We start from the raw sequence: 24,725 nt of genomic DNA, 5'->3' as shown, positions 1-24,725 counted from the left end.
TGCTGGAAGTTTTTAGCTAGCTGGATCAAACTCATTGCAAATAATGGCTTTTGGAAAACCTCACCAGATAATTTCTGTGATGCCAAATGGAGTCGTCAAGATGAAAACCAAGACTGTTTCACAACAAATTCACAATCCCATTTTCTTGGTACAAGTGGAAAAACTACCAGACCACATGTGTTTGTATTTTGAGGAGTGGTAAAAATGATTTGGGGTTTCCAAGGCAACCATGCACTATGAGCTAAAGACCAACATACACATTTTCTTCACTCGATCCGACGCTCTTGCAGGCGGTCTCTTATGGTCCTGCTCTCATCTCTACTTGTGGTCGACTAGAGAAGAGATGTTTTAGTGCGCTGATTCAATTCTCGGATGGGAGCGATCAATGTCCATCCTCTCAGACATGTTTGGAGCAGGGGGAGGGGAGCTTTGCAGTACCAGGATGTTCCTGAAGACCTTCTCCCTTCATCTTGTGCTTTCGGTCATCGATTAGATTTTCGCCCAGACTGTGAGGTAGCAGATAACGTTTCCACCTTTTTACCAAGTGCAAACCTGCTCACTGTCCTGCTGGCGTATCACTTTGGCTCTCTGATTGCGGTTCTGTTTTACCTGCCACATGTGTGAAATGGCTCGTGACTGCAGAAAGGGAGGAATGGTGGCCCTTAAACGGCCGCTACTGTTTCTCTGTTTGTCTTGTACGGTTATTCAGGCTAAGGTAAAATATGTAAATAGGGGTTACACAAAATTTGAGATAATTGTGATTCTTTTTGAGAGTGATTATTTAATTGCCTGTGCTTTTCGGTCTCTCAGTCTTTTTTTTTTTTCTGTTCGTCTGCTCTCCCTCTCTCATGCTCTCTCCCTATATCCCTGGCTTCCCCAGGGAGTTGTGAGTTCTTAATGGCTTGCAGATGTGAGTGTCAGAAAATGAATGACTGTCTGCATTAATGCACTGCTATTACTATGCTCTCTGTATCATATGCTGGCAGCACCCCAGCTGACCAGACAGAGGGAAACAAGTTTACAGTCAGGGTTGAGAAGAAGACTCTCCATACTGCTGGGAAACATGCATGAGTTGCACTTTTTTTTCCCTTCTTCTTCTTCTTCTTCTTCTTCTTCTTCTTCGAGGACTGGGGCACAGTGCACAGCTTATTTGCACAATAACATGTCACAATAACAAATAATGTGTCCAGTAATGTTTATGAACTGAGCCAGGATCAGTGGCTGGGTGGTTATTTTTTTTGGAGGGGAAAGTAGGTTACAGCATAGATGACCTTTCTTCCTCCATTCTGTGCGCCATCGGTTTAATTCGTATCTGATGGTTGCCAAGCAATAATAACTGTTTACGATTGGAATTGCAAACACATTTTTGGCTGTTGGCTGAAAAAACTTTTTACAGTTGAAAAAAAACAAAACAATATGATGTAACCCTCCTCTGGCTGAGCCACTGACTCACCTAAAGTCAATATCTACGCACACTCAAGAGGACAGAAGATTCCACTCAGACGTCTGCCACCATTACAAAGTCCTGGCAGGACAAATCTGCCTCTCGGCTTAGAAATCTGAGGGTTAGGGTTAAGTTGAGGGCGAGATGGATGCCGTTTCCCTTTTCCATGACCAGTCATATGGAACCACTGATGGTGAGTGTGATGGAGTTATTTGTGTATTTAGCGCTGTGTGGTTTCCAGCTTTGTTGACAAAAGCCATTAGCTAGACTCCTAACGGAAAACACTTTTCAACTTCACGCCACACTGGACACTCCAGTCATTTTAGTAAATGGTGATGTGGGTGAATTAATGGCCGGACGTCAAACACTGCATTCATGATGATGTAACGATGCTGACTTCCCTAGGCCCAGTCATTAAACAACCCCCCCCCCCTTTTTTTTTTTTTTTGTTGTGTGTGTTCGTGCAGGATCGTAAGTTGTCCAGGTCGGAGCGGCAGCGCTTCAAGGAAGAGGCCGGAATGCTGAAGGGCCTCCAGCATCCCAACATCGTCCGTTTCTACGACTCCTGGGAATCGCCCTCCAAAGGACGCAAGTGCATCGTGCTGGTGACTGAACTCATGACGTCAGGGACCTTGAAAACGTGAGTGACGACATTTGCTCTGTGTGTCCTTGGATAAACTCAGTTGTACCAGGCTTCCAAACCTCTTAAGATCATAGAACTTATTTATTTTTAGTCCTTGAATCTATTCTAGTAGTTAAAACATTTTGTTTCAGCTGGAAAGGGATAAAGGCAAGTATTTCATTTTAATAAAGTGGCTTAAAGCAGCCATCAGTTATGACATTATATGACTAATTTTTTAGTCTTGTGTAAATTCTTTGTTCTGCTAATAGATTGTGAAACTCTGGGGTATCTTGCATCTCGTTTGCTTTTAGTTTTATGCATGTCAGTGTGTTGTGTTTTTGCTTATCCTGAACATATCAGAAGTATTGTTCAACCCTGCAGGGGTTGAGAATCTAGTTAGGACACATAGCAGGGCTTCTCTTCAGCATCTGTCACTCTACAGAGACCAGCAGACCCAAAGGGCTGCTTATTATCTGTTATAAACCGCTGAACCACAACAGAGTTGATTCAGCACGGAGTCCCCACGGTGCTGGATGAGTGGCATGCCCCTTACGTGCAAAAGGTGCATTGTGGGTAGCTGCTCTGTTGCCGGCTGCTGCTGCTGCACATTCTAAACATTCCTACAAGTGGAGAGTGGAAGAGAGATGGCACTGCTGACCAGACCAGAACAGGTGCAGCGTGGGGCGCCCATGCAGCAACGTCAGCTCCCTCCGGTGGACATGTGGCTCCTGACACACGCGCGCGCACACACACATGCATACTCACTCAAAACAGCTCAAACATTAGACAGTGGAAAGGAAGGCTGTGGTAAAAGCCGCGGAAACAAGGTTCCCGATTGTCTTCTCTGTTTTCTGTTCACCACGACATTCAGCGCTGCCCTGGACTCGCCGAGCTCATGGTTTAAAGATGAGCCTGCACCCAACCCCCCCCCCCCCCCAACACACACACACACACCCTCTTCACAGCCTCCATCTAGCTCGGGCCAAGTACTGATCACACGCCTCCAAACAGCAGCGGCCACAGCAACACGGCCGCAGGCAACTGAGACTGGGAGGCAGAGCACGAGGCCAAAAGGATGAGGGAGAGGGCAGAGTGACAGCACCAGCAGGCTGAGAGCGCGAGTGAGCCCGTGACGGGCCGTGTCAGTCAGGCTTTGTGTGTTTCATCTTACCGCGTGCTTCTTTCTCTTCATAAATTCAGGAATGTGCCTTTTCTGCCTGAGTGCTCGCACATTCATGCGTCCATTACTAGAGCCTTATGTTGGGCAGGTAACTAAGCTCAGGTAATGAAGTTTAGGACCTAGGTAGTGTAAGTCGTGCTGGTCTTTATTTGTCTTGCCTGTCTTTTCTGAAGCCAGAGGTAGCCTATTTATATTGTTATTGCTTTCCTTGTGATTAACTGAAAAGCTGCAATAAACAGTGAAATCAACTGGCTTAACTTTAGTTTAGGGGTGCTAATGGTGCTTTAGTACAGCAGAATGTTTCTTTAGAAAAAATAAAGGAAAAAAATGTTGATGCATTTCATTGAGGCAATTTATTTGCTAATCCTAGTTGGAGGCTGTGTGCGAGAGATCTGCAGTGAAAGACCAAAATGAGTGCTCCATCTGGGTAGCAAGATACCTGATCACTCAATGTAATTTCGAGCCTCCACAGACCACACTGACATGCTTTTGTCCTTTTGTTATAGCCTATGTAAACTTATTTCCTCACCTTTCTGTGTGAAGTTGCAAAGATTTACCAGGCTGCCCCCCATGAGGTTGGTAAATACCCTTGGAGAGTTTTCCAGTTTTCCCAGGCTGTGTTCCCTTCTGGGCTAGTGCACAGCTCCAGAGAGCATGGTCTGCGGTAGGGCTATTGGGGCTCCCCTCAGGCTAGGTTAATATGAGACGACTTTGCTGTGAGCTTCATCCCCCCACCCCCCTTGCCCCTGAGCTCAACTTTGGCTGTGGTCCAAAAGTCAGTCACATGCCTAAAAGCAACCTTGGCCTATAGTGCACTGCTACATGCAGACCTCCCCTTAAAGGAAAGACTTGGTCATTTTTCTGCATCCAACATGTACTTACCACAAGTGTGCATGTACTTGAGACCAGGTTTACTAATGAGCTTTGATTCCATGGCTTGGAAATAATTTTTAGTTATGTGACTTATAATTAGAGGACATCGGGCCAAAATCTCCCTGAGGGTGTTCAAGACTAGAATAACATTATAGATTGGACAAAAACATGCATGAAAAGACCTTTGCAAGTCTGTGCTGACCTAATCAGCCAGTTAACAAGGCAGTAGTACTGGTCGATGATGTAGTTCGGGCTCATAGTGTTAGCAGAGTTTACATAAGTGCTTTGCAAGCTACCTTGAAGCCAACCAAAGTATCTGTAAGTTTGTATTTGTGCTGCTTCTGAATGTACATATGACACATTTATGCTTGGTATGATAGAAAGCCTTCCTGTAAACAGGTTCAGTGTTTGTTTAAACTTGCACTGTGTCATTGACCTCCCCTCAGGAGAAACAGGTTAGACCACTGAGAGGAGTTGGTCACTATTGAAGTTGCTGCCAACAATTTCAGTCCATTGGCTTTGTTTATTGAACTTGTTTATTTGTGTTTTGTTTTTTTCTGCAAAACCCATTGGCTCCAAATTTTAAAAAAATCTGCTGCTACTGATGACAATAACTGTTGCTATTACTAATTATAACAGAAAGAAAGGCAATCATCAGTAAAAAGACAGAAAAATTGAGGACAAAGAAAACAAATATACAACAAAAATCCTATGATTGTTGCAGATCCTTTGATTGTTGCCAGACCACCCAGCAGGCTGGCCTAGAAGAAACATAATGACTAACTGAATGACTCACTCACTCACTGACTCACTCACTGACTCATCTTTTGCTGAAAGGTGAATGCACAAGTTGTCTTTCAGGACCTAGCTAGGTATCTTTCCATGTTGGTGGTGCAGACAAAGTGTTTGGCAGTGACAAGGGCAAATAGCTTCTTGCCTATGTGATTATCTCATTAATCATGTAACTGGGTCAAATTTTCTAGTGGTCGATTACATCCATGAATTATTATTTTCGTTACCTAGTGTTTTTGTTTTTGAGATGGTGGTTTTTGAAATGGGTCAACATTGTAACCTGCTGCCTTGTAATATGGGAAGTTTGTGACAACAGTAATGGTGCTGAAGATGAAAGGAATAATTAATATTATTAATCTGGTTTGTTCTACTTTGCCTTGCATGGAAAGTAAGCTCAGGACTTGTAGACAGGAGCTGCTGTTTGCAAGACAGTGGGCAGGTGCATCTCCCCATTCCTTAATTGTGCAAAAACAAGACTTCACATTCAATATTTATGGATGGCTGCAGCTGATGCCAACAACTGCATAGAACCAAATGGACTAATATTTTGGCCCGCTACGCAGCAGATTAACCCGCAAGGCAGAAGGCCCATTTCTCAGCAGTACGAGACTAAAGGACTCTTCAAATCTGAGAGATTTCCAAGTGTTTCAGACACTGTACTTTTGACACTTTCAGGGAAAGCACAGCACAGTAGATGAAGCTCTGTTCTGTCTGGTGAAACTGGGTTTGTCTAGTGGCCTTGTGTATTAAGACTTATTCCTGTTAATCTATCTGCTTTGTCTGTCTGGTCTTTCTTTCATGCCACAAATACAAACTTTATTCACAGAACACATACTCTGTCACCAACCTGGGAATAATAAGACTTCGTTGGAAGTGCGTAGGTGTGTGTGTGTAGGTGTGTTGTCTGTCTTGCATGGCAGAGATGGGTCCCGGTTTTCTCTGCTTCTGTACTTACTGTGTAGATTGTTGCAATGAGGGCCAAATTCTTGGTCATGACACAACTCCAAACAATTTGAATCCAGTAATACCACAGTACAGAAGTAATGTGATATTTAGTTCAGTCCCGTGATTCAGCTCAGTAATCATTCAAATCTCTTCCTGATGAAGGCTGAAATGACACTTTCCAACCTTTCAGTCTAAATATGTGTCTGATCTCTTCAGACTGGTGAGCTCAGCTAATGCTGAAATGATGATGCCAAGTTTAGCACTACCAAATCATAATTAAATTGTAATTAAAGCTACACTCTACACCCTAACTCCACCCTTTCATTTTAAATAACTAAGCTGCTCTTTCTGTGCCTCTCGTGTCTTATCCCTTGTGTTTTTCACTGAGGAGCTGTAATTTTAAGGCCCGTGAGTCATTTAAATGATTACACATACTGAGGTGAATTTTGATCTTATTTTCACATTTTCTAAAATGAACACTGTAAAACCTTTTAAATTTAATAAAACAAAAATAAGCTGTATTCTGGAAAATGGAAAATACTTTTAAGTGCTTACAAATCCTGGATGCAGTATTCTGCCCATTTCACTTTTATTATGGGGGCGTATTTTGTTAGTTTCCGTCTGTATTGTTCATGGGTCTGATAGGGTTTGGAGCTATAGGTGAGGTTATGGCTGTGTTCAGCTTCTTCAAGTCTGTGTGCTTTCTTCGCCATTTTAACAGCTGCTGTTTCTTTTTGTACATCAGCCTTGGTTGATTCTTCATGGGCAGCTACTGAAAGCACACTCAGGATGACAGGCATATATATGTCTATAACCTGGCTTAACCTAACTCCTCGAAGGTCTGCAACCCTGCCACCTTATCCTGTGCACAGGTACCTCAAGCGCTTTAAGGTGATGAAGATCAAGGTTCTGAGGAGTTGGTGCCGTCAAATCCTGAAGGGACTTCACTTCCTCCACACCAGGACACCTCCCATTATCCACCGGGACCTCAAATGCGACAATATCTTTATCACCGGCCCCACCGGCTCTGTTAAGATCGGCGACCTGGGCCTAGCTACTTTAAAGCGGTCCTCTTTCGCTAAGAGTGTTATAGGTATGCCTTTGCTTTTACCTTTTGCACTGCAGTTTTTTTAACTCCTCACTTCGAGTCAGTTCATCTTATTGCTTGAATGGGAAAGGGTAGTGAATGAACTCCATAGAGAATTTTTTTGCAACTTGCTGAGTTTAAAGGCAAAGCTGTTGGGTGAAGACCACAGTTTTCCTGGTAGCCAAGGTTCAGAGTGGAAAATCTGGCAGAGCAAAATTGCAGATGCCTTCTGTCAGTTCTTTTTAAATGAGCGAAACCATCTTTTGGTCCCATTTCCCATCTGAAACCAATAATGAACACAGCAAAAGGTTAATTGTTTTATAAACAAATTAGATGAAACCACTTCAAATTTCCATAAACAGTGGCCTGTTTTATCCCAGGTTTGGTTACACTTTGAAATCACTGTTTGTGTTCTAGCCACGGGGAATTTTGTTCTCAGGATTCATGGTCACTTACTCTTTGGCTTGGAGAACTCTGGACTTAAAAGATGGTCATTTTGCCATTAATGTGTTACATTTTTCCTCCAAAGGCTTACTTCATCACATTTGTTTTCCTTCCCTCTCAGGAGTTTGAGATGCAGTGATTTCTTTCTTTATGGTTACCTGCCCTTTTGTTTCCCCTAAATTGCCTTACCCCCTTTATTATTATTATTTTTTTAATTTTCTCCCCCTTTCTTCAGTATGTTTTTCCCCTAAATTGTAGGGCTATAAGCTCACGTGCCCCTCACTGTGCTGTATGGAATATTTAATGTACTGCTGTTCAGACAGTAAGTATTCTGAAAAGAGGCACTGGTAAGTTAACATGCAATGGCCCACAATTTGAAAAGAAAACGAAATGGAGCTCAGAAATTTAATTCATGGAATAAGCGTTTTTGCCTTTTTCTGTGCAAGGCCTTTCTTTTCATCACTCTGAACCTGGTGCACAGAAAAAAAAAGTCTTTACTGTTTTAGCTTTGAGATGCGCTTATCTGTCCATCATCTGTATAACATTTACTCACAACAGGCTGTCTAAAAGGTGAGTGGTTACTGCCTTTTTCTAATGCTCTTTTTATGGTGTTGAAAAGATGATTATGCAAATGTGAAAAGCCCATCTCAATTGACACTGAAGCCAAACTGTGCCTCTTGGTAACCATGGCTTGTGTCGTTAATGTTGCGGTCTTTCTCGCCTCTCTGCCTGGGAGTAGAGATCCATATCTTAACGGTGACCAAAAGCATGATGGTAAATTCAGCCCCGCCTGCTCTGTGCACCAGTTCCTCCTGTCAAAAGCAGAAGGCCTTGCAGAGAAAAACACAGAATCCTTTCTCTACTGAATAACTGAGGGCAGTCTTCTTCCTTCCTCCTCTTTTTTGTTTTTCTTTTTCCTCTTTATCTTTCTTTCTTTCTTTCTTTCCCTTCCTCTGTCTCCCCCTCCCCAACCCCATCTCTCTCTCTCTCTCTCTCTCTCTCTCTCTCTCTCTCTCTCTCTCTCTCTCTCTCTCTCTCTCTCCACCTTCTATTCCCCCCCCCCCTTCTCTTTCTTTTTACTCTCAGGGCTGTACGGAGTGACGGACTGGCTCCCCTCTCTCACCCATTTCCTCACAGGATCTGCTGGGTGAGTTCGAGTCTGAACCTCAGAGTTCTGAACGGTTCTTTTGGTTTAAGGTACCCCTGAGTTCATGGCGCCTGAGATGTATGAGGAGAAGTATGACGAGTCGGTGGATGTGTATGCCTTTGGGATGTGCATGTTGGAGATGGCTACCTCAGAGTACCCGTACTCCGAGTGTCAGAACCCCGCACAGATCTACCGACGGGTCACCAGCGTGAGTATCTTGCCTCACTCTGGCCTCGCCTACCTCTCTTTCCTCCTGCTTTCCTCCTCCTCCTCCTCTCCTCATCCCTTGCTGCCTTTGGCTCTCCCCTACGCTCCCTGGGCACTCGGACTCTCTCCGCTCGCTTCGGCCCTGCTCTATCTTGCATCTTCACCTCTCCCTCCTACTCTTAAAAGTGCTCTTTTCTGCCATTACACCTACATATTCATCAGCTGTGAACTATAGACTTCTCCTTAAAGAGGCCTCTCTTTCCTGGGCACCAAAATACTACCTTGAGCTGGAGCCGCTTGATTGAGCGTTATGCTCATGGTACACGCGCAGCAAAAACTCAAGGTTTCCATTATTTAATATTAGTTGTGGTCCTGTCCACTGGCATTATCCATCTGATTTCAAGTGGGTTTTAACTAAAACTCCAATGTTTCCTGCCAGTGCCACACATGATGATGATGATGATGATGATAATAATAATGTAATAGTAATGATGATAATGTCACAGTAATGTAGCAGTTGAACAAATTAGATTTACAAGGGTGCAGCTGTTATACAGCATCAGCATGTGGTTTGAGGCCATAGTCTTATCAAGTTTTTCATGGAAATGCTTGCTTTAACAATAGCTTCTTTCTTAGAGTTTGGCACACTCTTCCATCATATCTGATTTTATTCAGTATGTGTCAACAGAACATCCATGTTTGTCAGAAAAAAACACTCGTAAAGCCATCGCAGTGCAGCTTTCTTTAGAAGCCATTTACAGGTGGGCAGTGTTCATACCTACCCATTTAAGGATGCTGACCCAGAGTGTGTGTGTGTGTGTGTGTGTGTGTGTGTGTGTGTGTGTGTGTGTGTGTGTGTGTGTGTGTGTGTGTGTGTGTGTAATGTGTCCGTATCAGACTTTAATGGATGACTTCATTTCCTCATACCAAGTGCTTGTTTTGCGTTTGTGGAATTTTGGATGGAAATAAAGCAGTTATGAATCTGCAGGAATTCAGGCTGAATTGGTCAAGTGCTCATGTGATGCCTATCGAGGTGTATTATGTCGATTTGTGTTTATTTGTACTAGAGCGCGCGGATGCCTGGATTAGAAGAGGCATTTTTGCCAAGTGTGACCGAGTCTCACTGCTTAAACGTGCATGTGCGAAGGATCTCCGTAGCTAGCTAGCTAGGTATTTATGCAAGCACAGTGCACACAACATGGTTTTAGCAGTGACATCTGCAGTAAATACCTTGTCACCTATGAAGTTTATCATTTTCCCATTAATCACACAATTAGATAAGCAGTCATAGGGTGGATTATCTCCAAGAAATGATTTTCTCTTTCATTTAGCTAGAATTAGTGGCTTTGTTGGTGATGCTTTGGGTCATCTTTGCTGGCTTCTAATGTGGGATGTTAATGGTAATGAGGATTACTGTAAGTATAATTCATTTAGCTTGTTCCTCTTTGTCCAGTATAAGGGGAAAAATATTTTCACGATTTGCAATCACAGTGGTCTTTTTTGCAATCACAGTGGTCTTTCACAGAGTGTCTACTTCCCACTGCATAAACAAGATATCCAAGGCCCTTCAGGTTTAGCATTTGTTCTTAGCTAAAGCTATAACTAACAATTGCAAAGTGCAGCATAAGTGAATATGTTGGCACTCTACAGCAGGGCGTCAGGCCCGTCCTCAGCAGTGAGACAGAGAAACACTCCTTCTCCTCGCCTGTCTCTGCTTCCTGGTGATGTAGGGAAAATGCTGTGCAGTGGATGGTCACTTTGTATACTTCTCTTGTTCATTTTATTTTGATATTGCCTGGATTCCTAATCTTAATCAGTCGGGCCATTGAAAGCAGGTGAAAAGTATGGGGATTATAATATGCATTATAATGTGTCATATATGTATTGTAAATTAATTGTTGCTTTAAAGTTTGTTGCTAAATGGTTAACCTGAGTTTAGAACCACTCTGATTGCACTTGGCTTGATTCCATATGTGAAATTGTAATTGTAATTACATCTTTATATCAGAATGAAATATTGAGTGGCTTAAAATGATACTAGGCATTTATTAATGGCTGTTGATTGACCAGATGGTGGTAGTACTCACTCTGTGTGGTGTATTTTTTACTGACTGCGGCACCATAAACTGCTTTAAAAAAATGCTTATTTGGAGTGATTTAAAATCTGGCAGTTATTTAGTTTTCACTTTAAATTTGTGGAAGCATAAACAACCTCTATAAACAGCCTTCTGTACCCGCACTGATTTTTATCACCAGATGCTTCTCATAACCTTTTGTTTTTCTCTCCTAAACCACAGTGATGTGTATCATTGTCGTTTCCTGTAAGCCTCACCTGAATTCAGGGGCTGGGTGCTCTCTCGTCGGCACCCCATGCCAAGGGGCAGACAGGACATTCCCGCATGTGAACAGAGAGGATCCAGTCTTGCTCTCGGCCTGTCTGTGTGGTGCGTTCCACCCCCCTGGTGCTCGTAGTCTTGGACGAACGTTACCGTGCACGTGATGTCTAGGCTTTTCATTTTGGCTGATCAAGCAAACTGGCCAACAATAAAAGCATTTTGAGTTTAATGCAGAGGGCATTCAGAACTCCACTGGTCCCCCGTTATCTCCCTTAGACAGATCTTAGACTATCCAAGTCTATTACGTAACTAAATTTGTTGAATTGAGTATTTACATTCTGTCTGCAGTGTGCAGTCATTCTAGACTGTGCCTTCATAGACTTTAACAATAAATATTTTAAAACATTAGTCTACCCTGGTTCATATATGTGGTAGCTGAGTTACTTTTGTCCTTCACTGTCATGGTAAGCTAGATATTCCTGATTATCAAGATGCTGTTTTTTCTTAATGACTGGGTGAAGTAAGATGTAACATAACAATTTAAAAATATATATTTAAATCTAATGATTAGTCATGGCAAAATCCCTCAGTTAATATTTGTTGTGTTGAATTGTGTCCAGCCAGTTATATAAACATTTGTGTTCGTTCAGCAGTGCAGAGTTTATGTACAAAGTAAATGTTTTACATTTTAAGAAACTGGACTAAGTTGTAAATAAACAGCAGAAATGTAATAAAAACCGGAAGAAAACAGAACATTGCACAGCACCAAGACAGTGCTGCAGTTTGCGTCACACCTTAGCCTTCAGTTTGAGTGTTGGCGTTATACACCATCTGCTTTTGTGGTATAATTTTGCTTCTGGTGAGTAATATAAGTATTCATGCAAGATTAACAGATCAGTGTTATGCAAAATTGTGACTGGAGTAAATGTGACCAAGTAAATCAAGACTACAGCTGTTGAATTCTAGACTGTTCACCTGCACTGAAACACTGCTTTCCACTATTACACTGTAATTAGTGAGTTACAGTGACCAGCAGTGGAAGTGTAATTTAAAGTGTTGGCCAAATTCATTATACCTGATGGACCTCTAGGTTTTGTGGTCAGAGGTCCTGAATTCTTCCTACACTTGATTGTTTGACTTTACCTTTTTAGTGTAAGCATGGTTTTAATTACCTTTTTGCTGTGAGCCTTTGCAAGGCTGCATTATGCATCATTGGTTGATTATTATCACAGCATTTGACCTTTACATTATATTTCTGATATTGTTGAAGACTGCAATATTCAGTCATCACATTTACTTATTTATTCAATCATTCAGTGTGAGCAGTGTGTAGGTTTAAGGCGCGGACTTGGGCTTAGTCATTAGAAGATAATGTTCATCTTATTTTAGGGCCTCACTGTTCTCATAGAGACAGCTTAATTCAACAGGACCTTATATGCAATTAAACCACATGCTACAGAACAAACCCGACCAGAAAATGAAACGCTTAGATGGGCAACGTTAGTCTTTGTGCATCGCTCGTGGATATGGGAGCGCTCTGAAACTCATAATTACTTTTGTGCTTTTATCACACACTACCTTCCAGTCATGCTGAAGCTCCTTCAGGCTCCCTCTTCCCTTGGCTTTCAGAGGAAGTACAAAATGATTACCTGTAATTGTCCTCCTTATTGTTGGCCACTGAAAGAGAGTGAGGCAGCAGGCATCCGGCTTAAAGGAGACCCATTCTCTGGAAGCAGTTGTAATGAGCCCTTTTAATCGCCTTGCGGTACTTTGCCGTACTGACTTAATTCCATTAGACCCTCTGCCTTGCTTTAACTTGGTTTAGAATTGGAAGCTCTTGGAGGGGACAGGCGTTATATAAGGAGTGAATACTGCCGGGTTGGAAGGGGTGGGCTGTGGGTTTTAATACTGATAAATAGTGCATCAGGCCACAGGCAAAGGCAGCATGTAGCCCGGAGCATTCTGTGTACCTGCTTATCTCTGGTAAGTCCCTTGAGTCTTCCTCCCCCCCCCCCCCCCATATGGCTGTTTTGATGTCCTGAATTTACCTAGTTGTTTTGATGTGAAAGTGTTTGCCGTCATCTTGCTTGCCTCTGCCACCTTGCGTACCACTAGGGCAAAGAAGCCGCTTTATTAGTTGGATTTGCTGAGATTAAGGGAGAAAAGCAGGGCGGGTTTTTTTTTTTTTTTTTTTTTTTTTTTGTTGTTGTTATTGAGAAACCTTTTTTGGGGGGAGTTTTAAGTTCTGTGCTATTTTAGGAACCAGCTTCTGTGAGCTTACCTTTGTCACTGCTTGGTGGGTCTACTTGGTGATTTCTTTACTGTGGATGAGGTTATTTGCAGTTCATTACCCCGACAATGTTTCACTAACTTTCCTACAAGAGTGATCGCTCCTTATACTTCAATGGACGTATATGTATATATTTTTGATATCCCAAGATGAGATCATACATTTAAAAGCAGTTATACAGAAGAAAACGTACACCCATCTTTTTTTAGATTGAACAAGTTATTTTTCTGAGATCACCCATTCACAATCATTGCCTGTACAGAGTCAGCATATTCTCATACTGATTGAATTTCACACCTGTATCTGGGCATTGGTTAGAACACACCATTTGACATGAATAAACACTGTTGTTGGCTAATGAGCACTTAACACAGGGCCTATATGTTATCTATTGAAAAAGCTAAAATGGCAGTGTTTTCATAGACTCTGCTATTTTAGTGCCTGTGTGGCTTGAGTTTCAGGAGCAGGAGGTACGAAACTAAACTACTTCAAATACATAAGCCATTAAATGACTTCTACTGAGTGGGTTCTATGGTAGTGCTGTTAGTTTTCTGGCTAAGTGGTAGTAATGGTTGACACTCTGACAGCCATACGCATGTCTCCGTTCAGATTATAGCAGTGTTGCTAGTGAATTGTGATTTGAGAATTACCATTAACTTCTAAGTCTTTAATAAGTGATGATTGTGTCTTTCAATTGCTTTTTTAACTTTTGTTTATGCATGTTTAAGGCATCTCATTGCTGCCGTAGTGCACACGTATTGGCACACGTGTTCTCATTCAGCCAGGTGGCCTTCTCACTTGATTCAGACAGAGCTAATATTCCTAGATGCCTGGTGCCTGTAATATGATGCTAAATTAGCAGATATAGAGAGAGAGATATGTAATGGATAGATTCAATGGCCACACCTGTCTATATATATATAACATAATACTCTTTGTCTCCATAAACTGTGCTGCTTGTCACAGGGGCCCACCAGGAAAGGTTAGACTGCTCTGTTCAAATAGATGCAATAAAGTCTGAGTGAAATGAATGCCTCATGGCCTTGAACTTGCTGCTTGAACACTTCAGTCTGCTGTTGTTGGAAATTTAATACAGTTTTCTTTTTTGGCTTTAGTTAATGCTTTGGTATAGCAGTGTTATCATAATTTTTTTTCTCTGCAGGGAGTGAAACCTGGTAGCTTTGATAAGGTAGCCATCCCGGAGGTGAAAGAGATTATCGAGGGTTGTATTCGACAGAACAAAGATGAAAGGTAAGAAATCCCCCCCCCCCCCCCAACGCATACACCTTTTTATTTAAATAGTAATAATTCAGCCCCACTCATAATGGCCCCCTGGTGCACTAAGAGCTGTCTCTTAGATGCTGTGGTAGGGTTACATGCTGTGACAGTCCCTTCCACCCAGTGAACCCTAGCATGCTACCTTAGTACAGGTAGTGCAGGTACCACCAGGTTCACCTCATCTCCCTCTGCTTTCTCAGCTCCCCTCTCCAGGTGTCTGCTTCCTGCTACACACTCCTTCTGTGAATATTATTGTTTTAGGCTTTTTGTTTAAAACACTTAAGTGTCTATCTTTATTTTAGTAAGTCCTGTATTTTTATGTCTTTGAATGACTCCAAATGCATGTCACTATATATAACAACAACTCTACAAATTACTAACCAACTAAGTGATATTTCAATCTACTTAATTTCACTGTGCTTTCAGCATTTTCCAGGATAATAAGGTCTGCTCATTGTCTTGCTTGAATCTATGAAGAAATAATGTTACAGTATTGTACCTGTGTGTGTGTGTGTGTGTGTGTGTGTGTGCGAAGTGTAAGATAAGATTTTACTGACACCAAAATAGCTCATTCATGCTCTTTGAAGTTTAGATGCTTTTTCTACTTTATAAGGCATAGTACAGCTTGGCTTGTACATGGACACATTTGCATTTTAATTTAGTTCCTGCTTTGTAAAGTTAATGTTTTATCTTCAGTTGCTCAGAGAACATGAATAGAATATTATCATGAAACTTGAGACAAATGAGACAGCGGATAATGCTAATTTATAGAGGCTACAGAATTAAGATCACAATATTTCATAAATAGGGAGCTAGAATAAACCACCACTGGAAGGAATCCACCCTCTTATACATGCTACCAAAGGCTTTTCTCTTCTTACATGGAATCCTTTGTCCACATTTATCCCCTTGTAAAGCTACCCATTAAACTCTTTCATGCTCATTAGGCACAGGTGTATTGAATTTGGTGCTGATTGCCAGCAGCTCATATTGTATAGTGCTTTGACTGGATTATGCGTTGTGGTAGATGGTGCTCGGATGCTGTTCTGATTGAATTTAGGGTGCTCATGGTCGTAGGATCACGTGCAGTGTTAGCTGTTCTTGCAGCTCAGTGACACACAGCTGTGAGCTGACAAAATGTAAATGTGATCATGGGGCCAATCAGAGGCAACAGGCTGCCACTTGTCTGGTTTTATGCGACAGTGTTTCTGCACTCTGACATGTATGTGCTGAATTTTAATTTTTTTCTGAGTATAATTTGTATAACTGTCTTCTACAATCTAACTTGTTTCAAGCTTTGAATCTATAGCTTTGTTCAAACTGTTTGGCTGAACATTAATGCCATGGTTTGCCTTGTTTGTTCTAGGTCCTTCATCTGTCTCTTCCTGTTGTCTTTTTATTCATCACAGATACGCCATCAAAGTTCTTCTGAACCATGCCTTCTTCCAGGAGGAAACGGGGGTGCGAGTGGAACTGGCTGAGGAAGATGACGGGGAGATGATCGCCATCAAGCTCTGGCTGCGTATCGAAGATGCCAAGAAGCTGAAAGGCAAATACAAAGACAACGAAGCCATCGAGTTCACCTTTGACCTCAACAAAGATGTCCCCGAAGATGTGGCCCAAGAAATGGTGGGTTCCTCTAGGCTCCTCTTTGAGTCTGAGCTCAGCACATGGTGAACGTGCAAGATGCTGATGTGTTCATTCTCGTGGAACCGCAGGTGGAGTCTGGGTACGTGTGCGAGGCCGACCACAAGACGATGGCTAAGGCCATTAAGGACCGCGTGTCCCTGATCTGCAGGAAGAGAGAGCAGCGACAGCTGGTGCGAGAGGAGCAGGAGAAACGCAAACAGGAGGTCGAACAGCAGCAGCAGCCCAGCGACACCCAGAAGGCCACGCAGCTCGGACCTCCAGGAACCCCAGGAGTCGCTCCGACGCAGCCTCCCGAGCAGGAGGATCCGGAACCGGAACAGCACCAGCAGCTGCAGTACCAGCAAGGTGTCTCCATTGCCAGTATGTATACACAGCCGCCGACAGCCTTCCTCGGGGCTCTCGCCGGGTGTGGGTCAAGTGTGATGGCAGTGCTGTGCTGTTTCCCCCTCCACAGCTGAAGGTGTGGTGGACGGCGGGCAGGGCTCATCCGTGTTCCCAGAGACGCCCTTGGGCCAGCACACCATGTCCTTCAACTCTCCGCCAGCGTCCCAGCAGCCACAACCGGGCCAGACCCCCTACCCCTCTATCACCCCTGCCCAGCAACACCCTGCCTTTTCCCAGCAGACCATGGTAAGTCCCACAGGCACAGCACCACCATGTCTGCCAAGTCTAGGATCACAGTCAGCCTGCAGGAGGTGCTCTTCTGCAGTAACTGCTAGGCTTCAAAGCTGACATTTGGTAGTGGTGTTTAGCACAGGCCGACAGCTGTAGCATCAGAGCGTTTTATCCCTCACCTCCTGTTTGATATTGGCTGCATTTTTCATGTGCCATATTTCTATCAACAGACCCAATGACTTATTTGGAAGCTTATGTTTTGAGTGGAAGCTTTATATCAACAAAGTAATTACAGTCATGTGTTAGCCCCTAAAATTTGGTTTCAGCTTCTGGAGCATACAATGAATACTGCTATGGTTTGTGTTTAAAATAAATTGTGTATTGAATGGGTCATTGGACATAGCTAATCCAAATTTAGCCCTAATCCAAATTTAGCCCTAGATACTAAACCATTACAGGTCAGAAAATGTTCCCTAGTAGACACGGAAGATTAGTCTAACGATTAGAGTCTGTTGCAAACAAGTGACAAATGGAGCAAGTTATTCCTGATATTTACCTTAAAACAGTGCTGACTCACTGAGTTGTGGAATTTTTGTGTTTGGGTTTGCATGTTATAACCTGTTGTGTTTTTCTGGTGTGAAACATGGTTTGGTTGAAGCTGTGAAGGAATGCTGCATGAAAAACAGAGCAAGGCAAATGACAAGCCACAAATTACTTTAAAGTCCTTTAAACACCTCTCCTCCCCCTCTGTCATTCTGTTTCACCTTCTCCTCGATCCTTTCTCTCTGTCTCTACCATACATACTACCATGTATCTCTCCAATTATACACTCCCACCACCACCACCACTAGCCCCCCCCCCCCCCCCCCCCCGCCCAACCACAATGTTGTTTGAGATCCTTTGTATGTTGCATGGACACCCAGTGTTTTATTGTTCTGAAATTAGTTGTTTTGCAAGGCATACAGCAGTGCTGTGCTCTGATCAGTTCCATGCCCGGCTTGGGTCTCCTGCCTGGGGGGTGGCCCAGCTGTCGAAGCCAGAATGAGTTACGCTTGCTCAAACGTCCAGCAATTTCTCACTCTGTCTCACTCACTCAGAGACGTGAAGGCACGTGTTTTCATTGAATTGATCACCATCTGGGCTTTCTCCATGCCTCTTTAGGACCATACAGAAGCGTTCAGATTCTCAGCTGGGTTTGTTATTCATAATTATTTTTAAATTACATCAGATATCCATATGAAAGGAATGCAGATGCTTTGATATATCCTGGATTTGGTATTTTGCATATTGGTAAATAATATTGGTAAGTGCTTTTAGTCCTTCATTGACTCTTTTGTTCTGTTGCTCTTTTTAAACCATAAGGTTAAGGAGTGAAAGTAAATAAAGGTTTTACTGGTGAAAGCAAAACTTGACTTCTCTGCCTGTCTCATCTTGGCTTACCATGAGCATGTCCATCTGGGATACTCTCCACAGTACTCATGCCCTATGATTTTGATCTGTTTATCAAGTGTATGCAGAGGTTTCTTTTTCCTAAATTGATATTTTATTTGTTGTAAAAAAAATGCACTTTGTTTATGTAAATCACCTCTCTGGCTGGTTCTTTTCATTTTGTTCTGGGCTAAAAAAAAAAACAAAAAACACAAACTTACCTACATATTTACTACCATTCTTTGTTTTGAATTAAACATTAATATTATTAACTCAGTACACTTTGTTTTATAAACCTTAGGTTCCATTCTAATTAAATGGATTTTCATTCTACAGCCCACAACTGTTTTTAGAAATCAGTCAAACCAAATCAGGTTGTCAGAAAGCTTTTAAGAATCACTTGTCCCTTCTACAAATGTCTGAATTTGTTTTTAATAAACAACAGGATGAGGAATTGGAAGCATTTACTTTTTAACTTTGCTGTAAAGGGTGGATTAATTAAATCTTAACTGACAGATTTTTTATTTTAAGCCTTTTTTTTTTTTTTTCCTCCTTTTCCTAAATGAATTAATCCAAAGTACCTCGTCTTTTTAGAGCTGGGATTTCAACCCCAGCCTGGAGACCTGCAGCTCTAGACAGGTTCAGGTGTTCCCTGCTCTGACACACCTCATCCCACTAATGAAGGGCTTGTTAATGAGCTGATGACTGTAGCAGGTGTGCAGGAGCAGGAACATGTGAAACTGTGTATAGCAGTCGGGTCTTGGGACTGGAGGTGAAAGAGCGTTTATACGTGTGAAAAATCACGTAACAGTCATGTTCCTCCTCTCTCTTACTTTTAGCATTCATACATTAGGTTTGTTTCCTTTTGAAGTGTTGATATTTATGTATCGGATGTTACATTTTCAGTTGTATTTTGCTTTTGCTTTTGCTTTTTTTTTTCTTTTTTTTTTTTTTTCTCTTGTTGCATTAATCGTGATCCGCTGTGTTTACGTTTATATTCCCCTCCTCTCCTTCGCCTGCAGCCTCCTCCCCCTGCCCGCCGCGGTCGTAGCATGTCCGTTTGCGTGCCCTACTTTACCACCACCCCTTCTCCATCATGCCCTCCTAAGCCGCCCTCCACCCCTCCTCCGGTGCCATCGGCCCCACCCTCGCCCCGCCCGGGAAAGCCAGACAGGGAGACATTCGCGGGCCGTCTCTCCAGGGCACTGGAGTGCGTGTTGCCCCTGCACTCGGCTCCGCCCCGTCGCCGCGCCAGCCTCCCAGCGCTCTTTGCCAGCCCTGTATGTCAGTGTCTCTGGGTGATGCAGGCGCTCCCTGCTGGGTGGCGGCCTCGGCGGAACACACGGCCACTGCTACCCGAAACTCGCAGGATAGAGGCGCCAACACTAAAGAGCATGAAAGAACTCTGATCCCGTTCCCACTCAGACCCTCCCAAATTGTAGAACGATTAAAGAAAAAGAAGAAATTTAGTGGTGTATACTAGTCTGTGTGTGAACTTTACTCTAATCTAATTTTGGTTCACACGCATGCAAAGTTATTTCTGTTGTTAGTGTGAGAACACTGCATCTGGGTCTCGGTGTCTGGTAAACCTCTCTTATTAGAAATGGAATGTGTTGGCTAGCCAGCAGTCTCTCAGAAGTCTCCGAATTATCTCACAGTGCTGCACGTTTGTCAGAAGAGTGATGAAGGCAAGTTTTGTTGAACATAAGTGGAGAGGTCCTGGGTAATGTACAGCCAATAGACAGGGCATCAAAATAGTACAGAGTAATGAGTATCTAGTAGGCTCTTGGAGGCAGTAGGAGACTTTTTTTTTTCAGCTTCTTTCAGGTGCACGTGTGCCGCATGTTCCCCTTGGCCAGCCCACCAGGAGCCCTGTCCTCATGTTAAATACACAACGCAAGGTGCTACGCTTTCTTCTCCAAACTAGGGCTGACTGCTGTGCACCCTGCGGACGGGCGAATGGCTCTGTGTTCTGGGAGTGTGTGGTGGAAGGAATGCTCTTTTATCAGGGGTGCATCAGCAGTCAGTCCAGCTCCAGCTGTGCAACCTTTGCCATGTCCGTATTTAATTCCAAGCCAGTACTCCGTCACTCTTTACATCCATACGTTCATTTTTCCTGCCACCTTCAGAAAATCTGCTTATTTCATCTTGTTGGAATTTCTTTGCTTTGTGATTAATAGTGCTGCTGTAATTCTCTCCATATCCCCTCCTTCTCTTTCTTTTCCTCCCTCCCTCTCCCTTCCTTCCTTTCTCTCTGCTCTCCCCCTCCCCTTCTTTCTCTCTTTCATATTCTCCCCCCTCTCTCTCTCTCTGACACATTTTCTTTCACTCTGTTTCTCTTACTGTATGATGCTGCCCTTTTCTGCTCCCTGACAAAGTTATTGCCATGTGTTATTGTCACTGCAGCCACACTCGGTGAATCAGCAGTACAGTGGTGGAGGGGGCTCCGTCCTTCCCGAGCCCCCACTCTTTTTCCCCACCATCCCAGAGCGGCCAGTGTCCTTCTCCCCCCCACCGTCCTGCCCGCCCAAGGGCTTCAACGTGCAACGCCGGAAGAGCACCTCCATCTTGGAAGCCCACACGCGTCACTTTCAGCCAGCCTACCGCAGCTATGGCAGCGGCCTTCCCCCGTTCTCCGGCCTGGAGGCTCCGGGTGCAGGCATGGACTCGCCGAGGTTCCTGCTTCCCGCCGTGGCCACGCAGAGAACGGCTGAGCCCCTGCACCTGCAGCCCCCGCCTGAACCCGCGTACACCTACAAGGACATTCGCGCAGAGCAGGAGGAGGCCGTACGCAGACTGAGTCTCAACCAGGCTGCCCTGCTGGACCACTTTGAGGCCATGGCATATGGCGGCTACCCCATGACTGCTCATCAGCTCAGTTTCCACCATCAGATGCAGGCGGTAGCCGCCGCTGCAAGCCTGGCCTTCGAGCCCTCACCTGGCGGCCCGCCTTACCTGCACCCTCACCCGCACCCTCATCCGCACCATGTGCATCTGACTCACAGCCCTGCCCCCCAGCTCCCCACAGCGAGCGTGGCCACCTCAGCCTCCGCGCCCCAGCAGGTCTCTCCGGCAGTGCCCGAGTCCTGCTACCAGCCGCACTCCCCGTTCCCCCACTCGGCCCCGCCTGTGTTGGCCCACGCCACCCACGAACCCTCTGGCGCGTTCGACTTCCACGGTCATGGCCTCCAGGTGGACCCAGGCATGCTGGCCTCCCGGCTGTACCGTGTCCGACGCGGCTCCATGGACCTCAACCTGGAGGAGGCGGGAGGGAGCCCGGGGCCATGCGGCCGTCTGCAGCCCGTTACCGAAGAGTACAGCAGCTACGTGAGCCCGGAGTTGCCCCTGCCCCCTGGAAGCCTCCTGCTCCACAGGCCCAAAGACCACAGTCCAGAACCTTCCAGCGACTCCATGACCTCGTCGGACGCCGGAGAGTTCCACTCTCCTCCGCCTCACCCCGGACGTCCGTCTCTGGATGCCTCGGCTGCCCAGTCCATCCCGCAGACGTCATATTATGCAGTGGATGGAGGGAGCACCACCTGTGATGGACACCCACCCAGCCAGCAGACGTTTCTGTTCGTGCCACCCTCGGAGGGGCCAACTACGTTTGGTTCCCACATCAGCGTGCTGCACAGTGCCTGGGCCAGGCAAATACCCATCCAGGCTGACCTCTCGTACCAAGAGTCTGCCCTGACCCTACAGGGCTCTGCTTTGGTGATTACAGCAATCTGCTCTAAGCCCCCCCTCCCTCACCCTGCAAAAACTACCACTCTATAAATTCTAATTCATTTTGTCCTGTGGGTGTAGTTTTAACCCTCTCCAGCCACTCATAGATAAAGATTTTGCAGGGTCTTGGAGCACATGTAAACCTGCCTCTGAACTCCCCTTGTCTTTTGAAGCATTCATGTTTAATTTTTTTCCCATCCATTTATTTATTTATTTATTGAGTTAATTGTGAGAGGTTTGTTCATTTGATTTCTTTGAAGTTCTTTGTAAGTAAGTAAGTAATGGTTTGTGTGTATGTTCATATGAAAAAAAAAAATATGATGAATGTGTGTTTGAATAGGTATATGGTCTAAATGTACACTGTATATCTGTAACCTTAATGTACAAATCCAAAGTTCAGTGGGCCCTTTATGAATGCAATATTCAAAATGTTATGGCAAAATGAAAATTTGTCAGCTGTTTCCTTTTTACTTGGTTTAGAAATATGATATTTCTTTAGAAAAGGGTCTCAAGGGTCTGAAATGGAGGATTTGTATATCCAAACACACAAACATACAACACAAATAGGGGGTTTGAACAGGTTTACGCATCTAATTTGTGTTCAGTTTACTTGCTTGTAATACAGATGCTTTATCTAGACTTTTTTTCCTCCCTTTCCTCCTTTGTTAACTGCTGATTTTATAGAGCTGGTCGCATACCGGAGATGGCTGGAAATGGTTAAAATGGTCTTTTTGTTTTCCTGTTGTGTCTTTATTTAGGACTGTTATCATGACTCGGCACTTTGAAGAAGTGTACTGGTATAATTTTTGCCTAGTTTAAGTTTCCCTTCAGGGTGAGAGTTGATCCATTAACCCTTAGAAATCTGAATTAAGTAGCATCCTTCAGTCCCTTACTCTGCTCAGAGCAGTCCTCCCTCTCTCTCTCGCCCCCCCTCTCTTTTTACCATGCTGTTTTTGTTTTCTCATTCTCTGCTCTTTTCCATTGGGGTACATTTTTTGCTTGCTGTCTCCCATTTATAACAAATGGCTCTTTAATATGAGGCCGAGGGCCTGAAGTGAAGTGATCTGCCTGCTGCAACTATACTTGTGTGTTTCTCACTCCAACAGGGGAGGCAGGGAGACAAGTATACTTGCTCACAGCTTTCTAAGGGTTGATTATTCCATGAGGCTTTGTTAGAAAACGAGTGTATAATTTGGCAATGCTAAATCCAGTTGTATTCCAAGATAAGGTAGTTTGTTTGTTTGTTTTTTGTTTTTTGAGGGGTTTTTTTTGGGGGGGGGGGGGTTTGTTTGACACAACCTGCTTCCCTCTGTACTGTGATAAGTCACGTAAGTTACCAATCACGTAGAGCTCCACGTGCATGAAGCCTACTCACCCCCCCACCAAACTAACACGTGGTGTGTGTGTGTGAGAGAGAGAGAGAGAGAGAGAGAGAGAGAGGGTTGAGAGAATGTGGGAGGCATACACAAAGAGTGATGGGTTGATCTGAAGAGTGTCGTTGTACTTCCTCAGATGGATCACCCTTTTTGTATGCACAGTTGATATCAGAAATTGGATCATTTGTTTGGCATAAGTGCTGACTTGTTATTTTTTCCCCCCTTCCCCTTTTGTTTACATCTGTTTCTATGCTACGACCACACCCCCAATCTCTGCAATACTGAAGCAGGTGCCTGCTTCCCACCCCAGTGCTGCTGTACCACTGGTGCCCGGCAGCACCCAGTCTGCGTCCTGGACTGACCCAATGAACTCACAGGTATGATGTCATCTCCACACCTGCCGCTGACTCGTCCTCTCCTCCTCTGCAGTCATCAGTGGGCCATTGTAGGGCGGAAGCAAAGGAAGTCTGCTCTGGTTGCCCTTTAATCGTGTTCATGGTTTTCTTTTCTTCATTATTTTGTTCTCTCTTCGGTCTCTCCTGCGTATGAAAACTGTGGACCAAAGTGGAGACTCCCTCTCTTACACTGTGTTGTATTTGTTTCTTATAGTATGGAGGTTACTACGTCCCAATGCTCCCATCGCAGGTAGAGACACTCCCCCATTCCTTCCAAACACTCCCTCTCTCCCTCTTTCTGTTGATGCAATCATGGCCCTCCCTGGTTTTCAGTCCATCTCTTAATGCACCATGAGCCTTGACACTTTTGTGTAGCTTAGACATTGTAGTCTTCTCAAAAGAAAAGAAAGAAAGGTGTCTGTTTGGCTTGCAAAGGTAAGTCAGTTAAGGCTGCTGGTGTGTTCAGCGTTTCTGCGGTCAAAGGATCTTGACAGGGGTGGTGTTCTGTGGTTGGGATGGGTTGGGTTTCATGAAAGAATGAGGAATCTTGTATCCTGGAGGTGGATGAGTTGTATAAATGTGGTTGAGTTTGGTAAGGTTTTGTCATAGTTGTACAGCATTTAAAAAACACCAGTAGGGAGCATAAACGTGTGTGCGTGTGTGTGTTGTACAGGGTGTCCCACAGCAGATTCCCCTGGGCTCTGCCACTCAGCCCTCTGTCTCCCTGCACCAGCTGCATCTGCCTCCGTCTGCTAGCGCTGGTCTGCAGAGCATCACTCAGAGCCACCTTCAGCCAGGGCATGCAGTTGCTCAGGTAACTGATTAGAATGATGACAGGTTTGGGAGACTGTTGTCAGACTCTCATAATATAACAATTAAAGAATAATTAA

The 24,725-nt window shown here is 44.2% G+C and overlaps 1 protein-coding gene across 14 annotated transcripts in view; it reads left to right on the top strand.

The window, feature by feature from the left end:
* wnk1b (WNK lysine deficient protein kinase 1b) overlaps positions 1-24,725 on the top strand; it is a 74,344-nt gene that overhangs the window by 35,659 nt on the left and 13,960 nt on the right. For 12 of the 14 annotated variants that reach the window (XM_027020540.2, XM_027020539.2, XM_027020533.2 and 9 more), the window contains exons 3-13: positions 1,912-2,084; positions 6,729-6,949; positions 8,585-8,742; positions 14,530-14,618; positions 16,055-16,274; positions 16,364-16,655; positions 16,750-16,925; positions 20,745-22,052; positions 23,728-23,817; positions 24,050-24,085; positions 24,509-24,649. In XM_027020540.2, the coding sequence (XP_026876341.2) occupies positions 1,912-2,084; positions 6,729-6,949; positions 8,585-8,742; positions 14,530-14,618; positions 16,055-16,274; positions 16,364-16,655; positions 16,750-16,925; positions 20,745-22,052; positions 23,728-23,817; positions 24,050-24,085; positions 24,509-24,649 (2,904 nt within the window). The remainder of the gene's footprint in view (positions 1-1,911; positions 2,085-6,728; positions 6,950-8,584; positions 8,743-14,529; positions 14,619-16,054; positions 16,275-16,363; positions 16,656-16,749; positions 16,926-20,744; positions 22,053-23,727; positions 23,818-24,049; positions 24,086-24,508; positions 24,650-24,725) is intronic. The other 2 variants (XM_027020534.2, XM_027020545.2) reach the window with 2 other exon arrangements.

Source organism: Electrophorus electricus, chromosome 7 (assembly GCF_013358815.1).
Source record: "Electrophorus electricus isolate fEleEle1 chromosome 7, fEleEle1.pri, whole genome shotgun sequence".
NCBI lineage: Eukaryota > Metazoa > Chordata > Actinopteri > Gymnotiformes > Gymnotidae > Electrophorus > Electrophorus electricus.
This window is presented reverse-complemented; position numbering and strand designations above follow the sequence as displayed.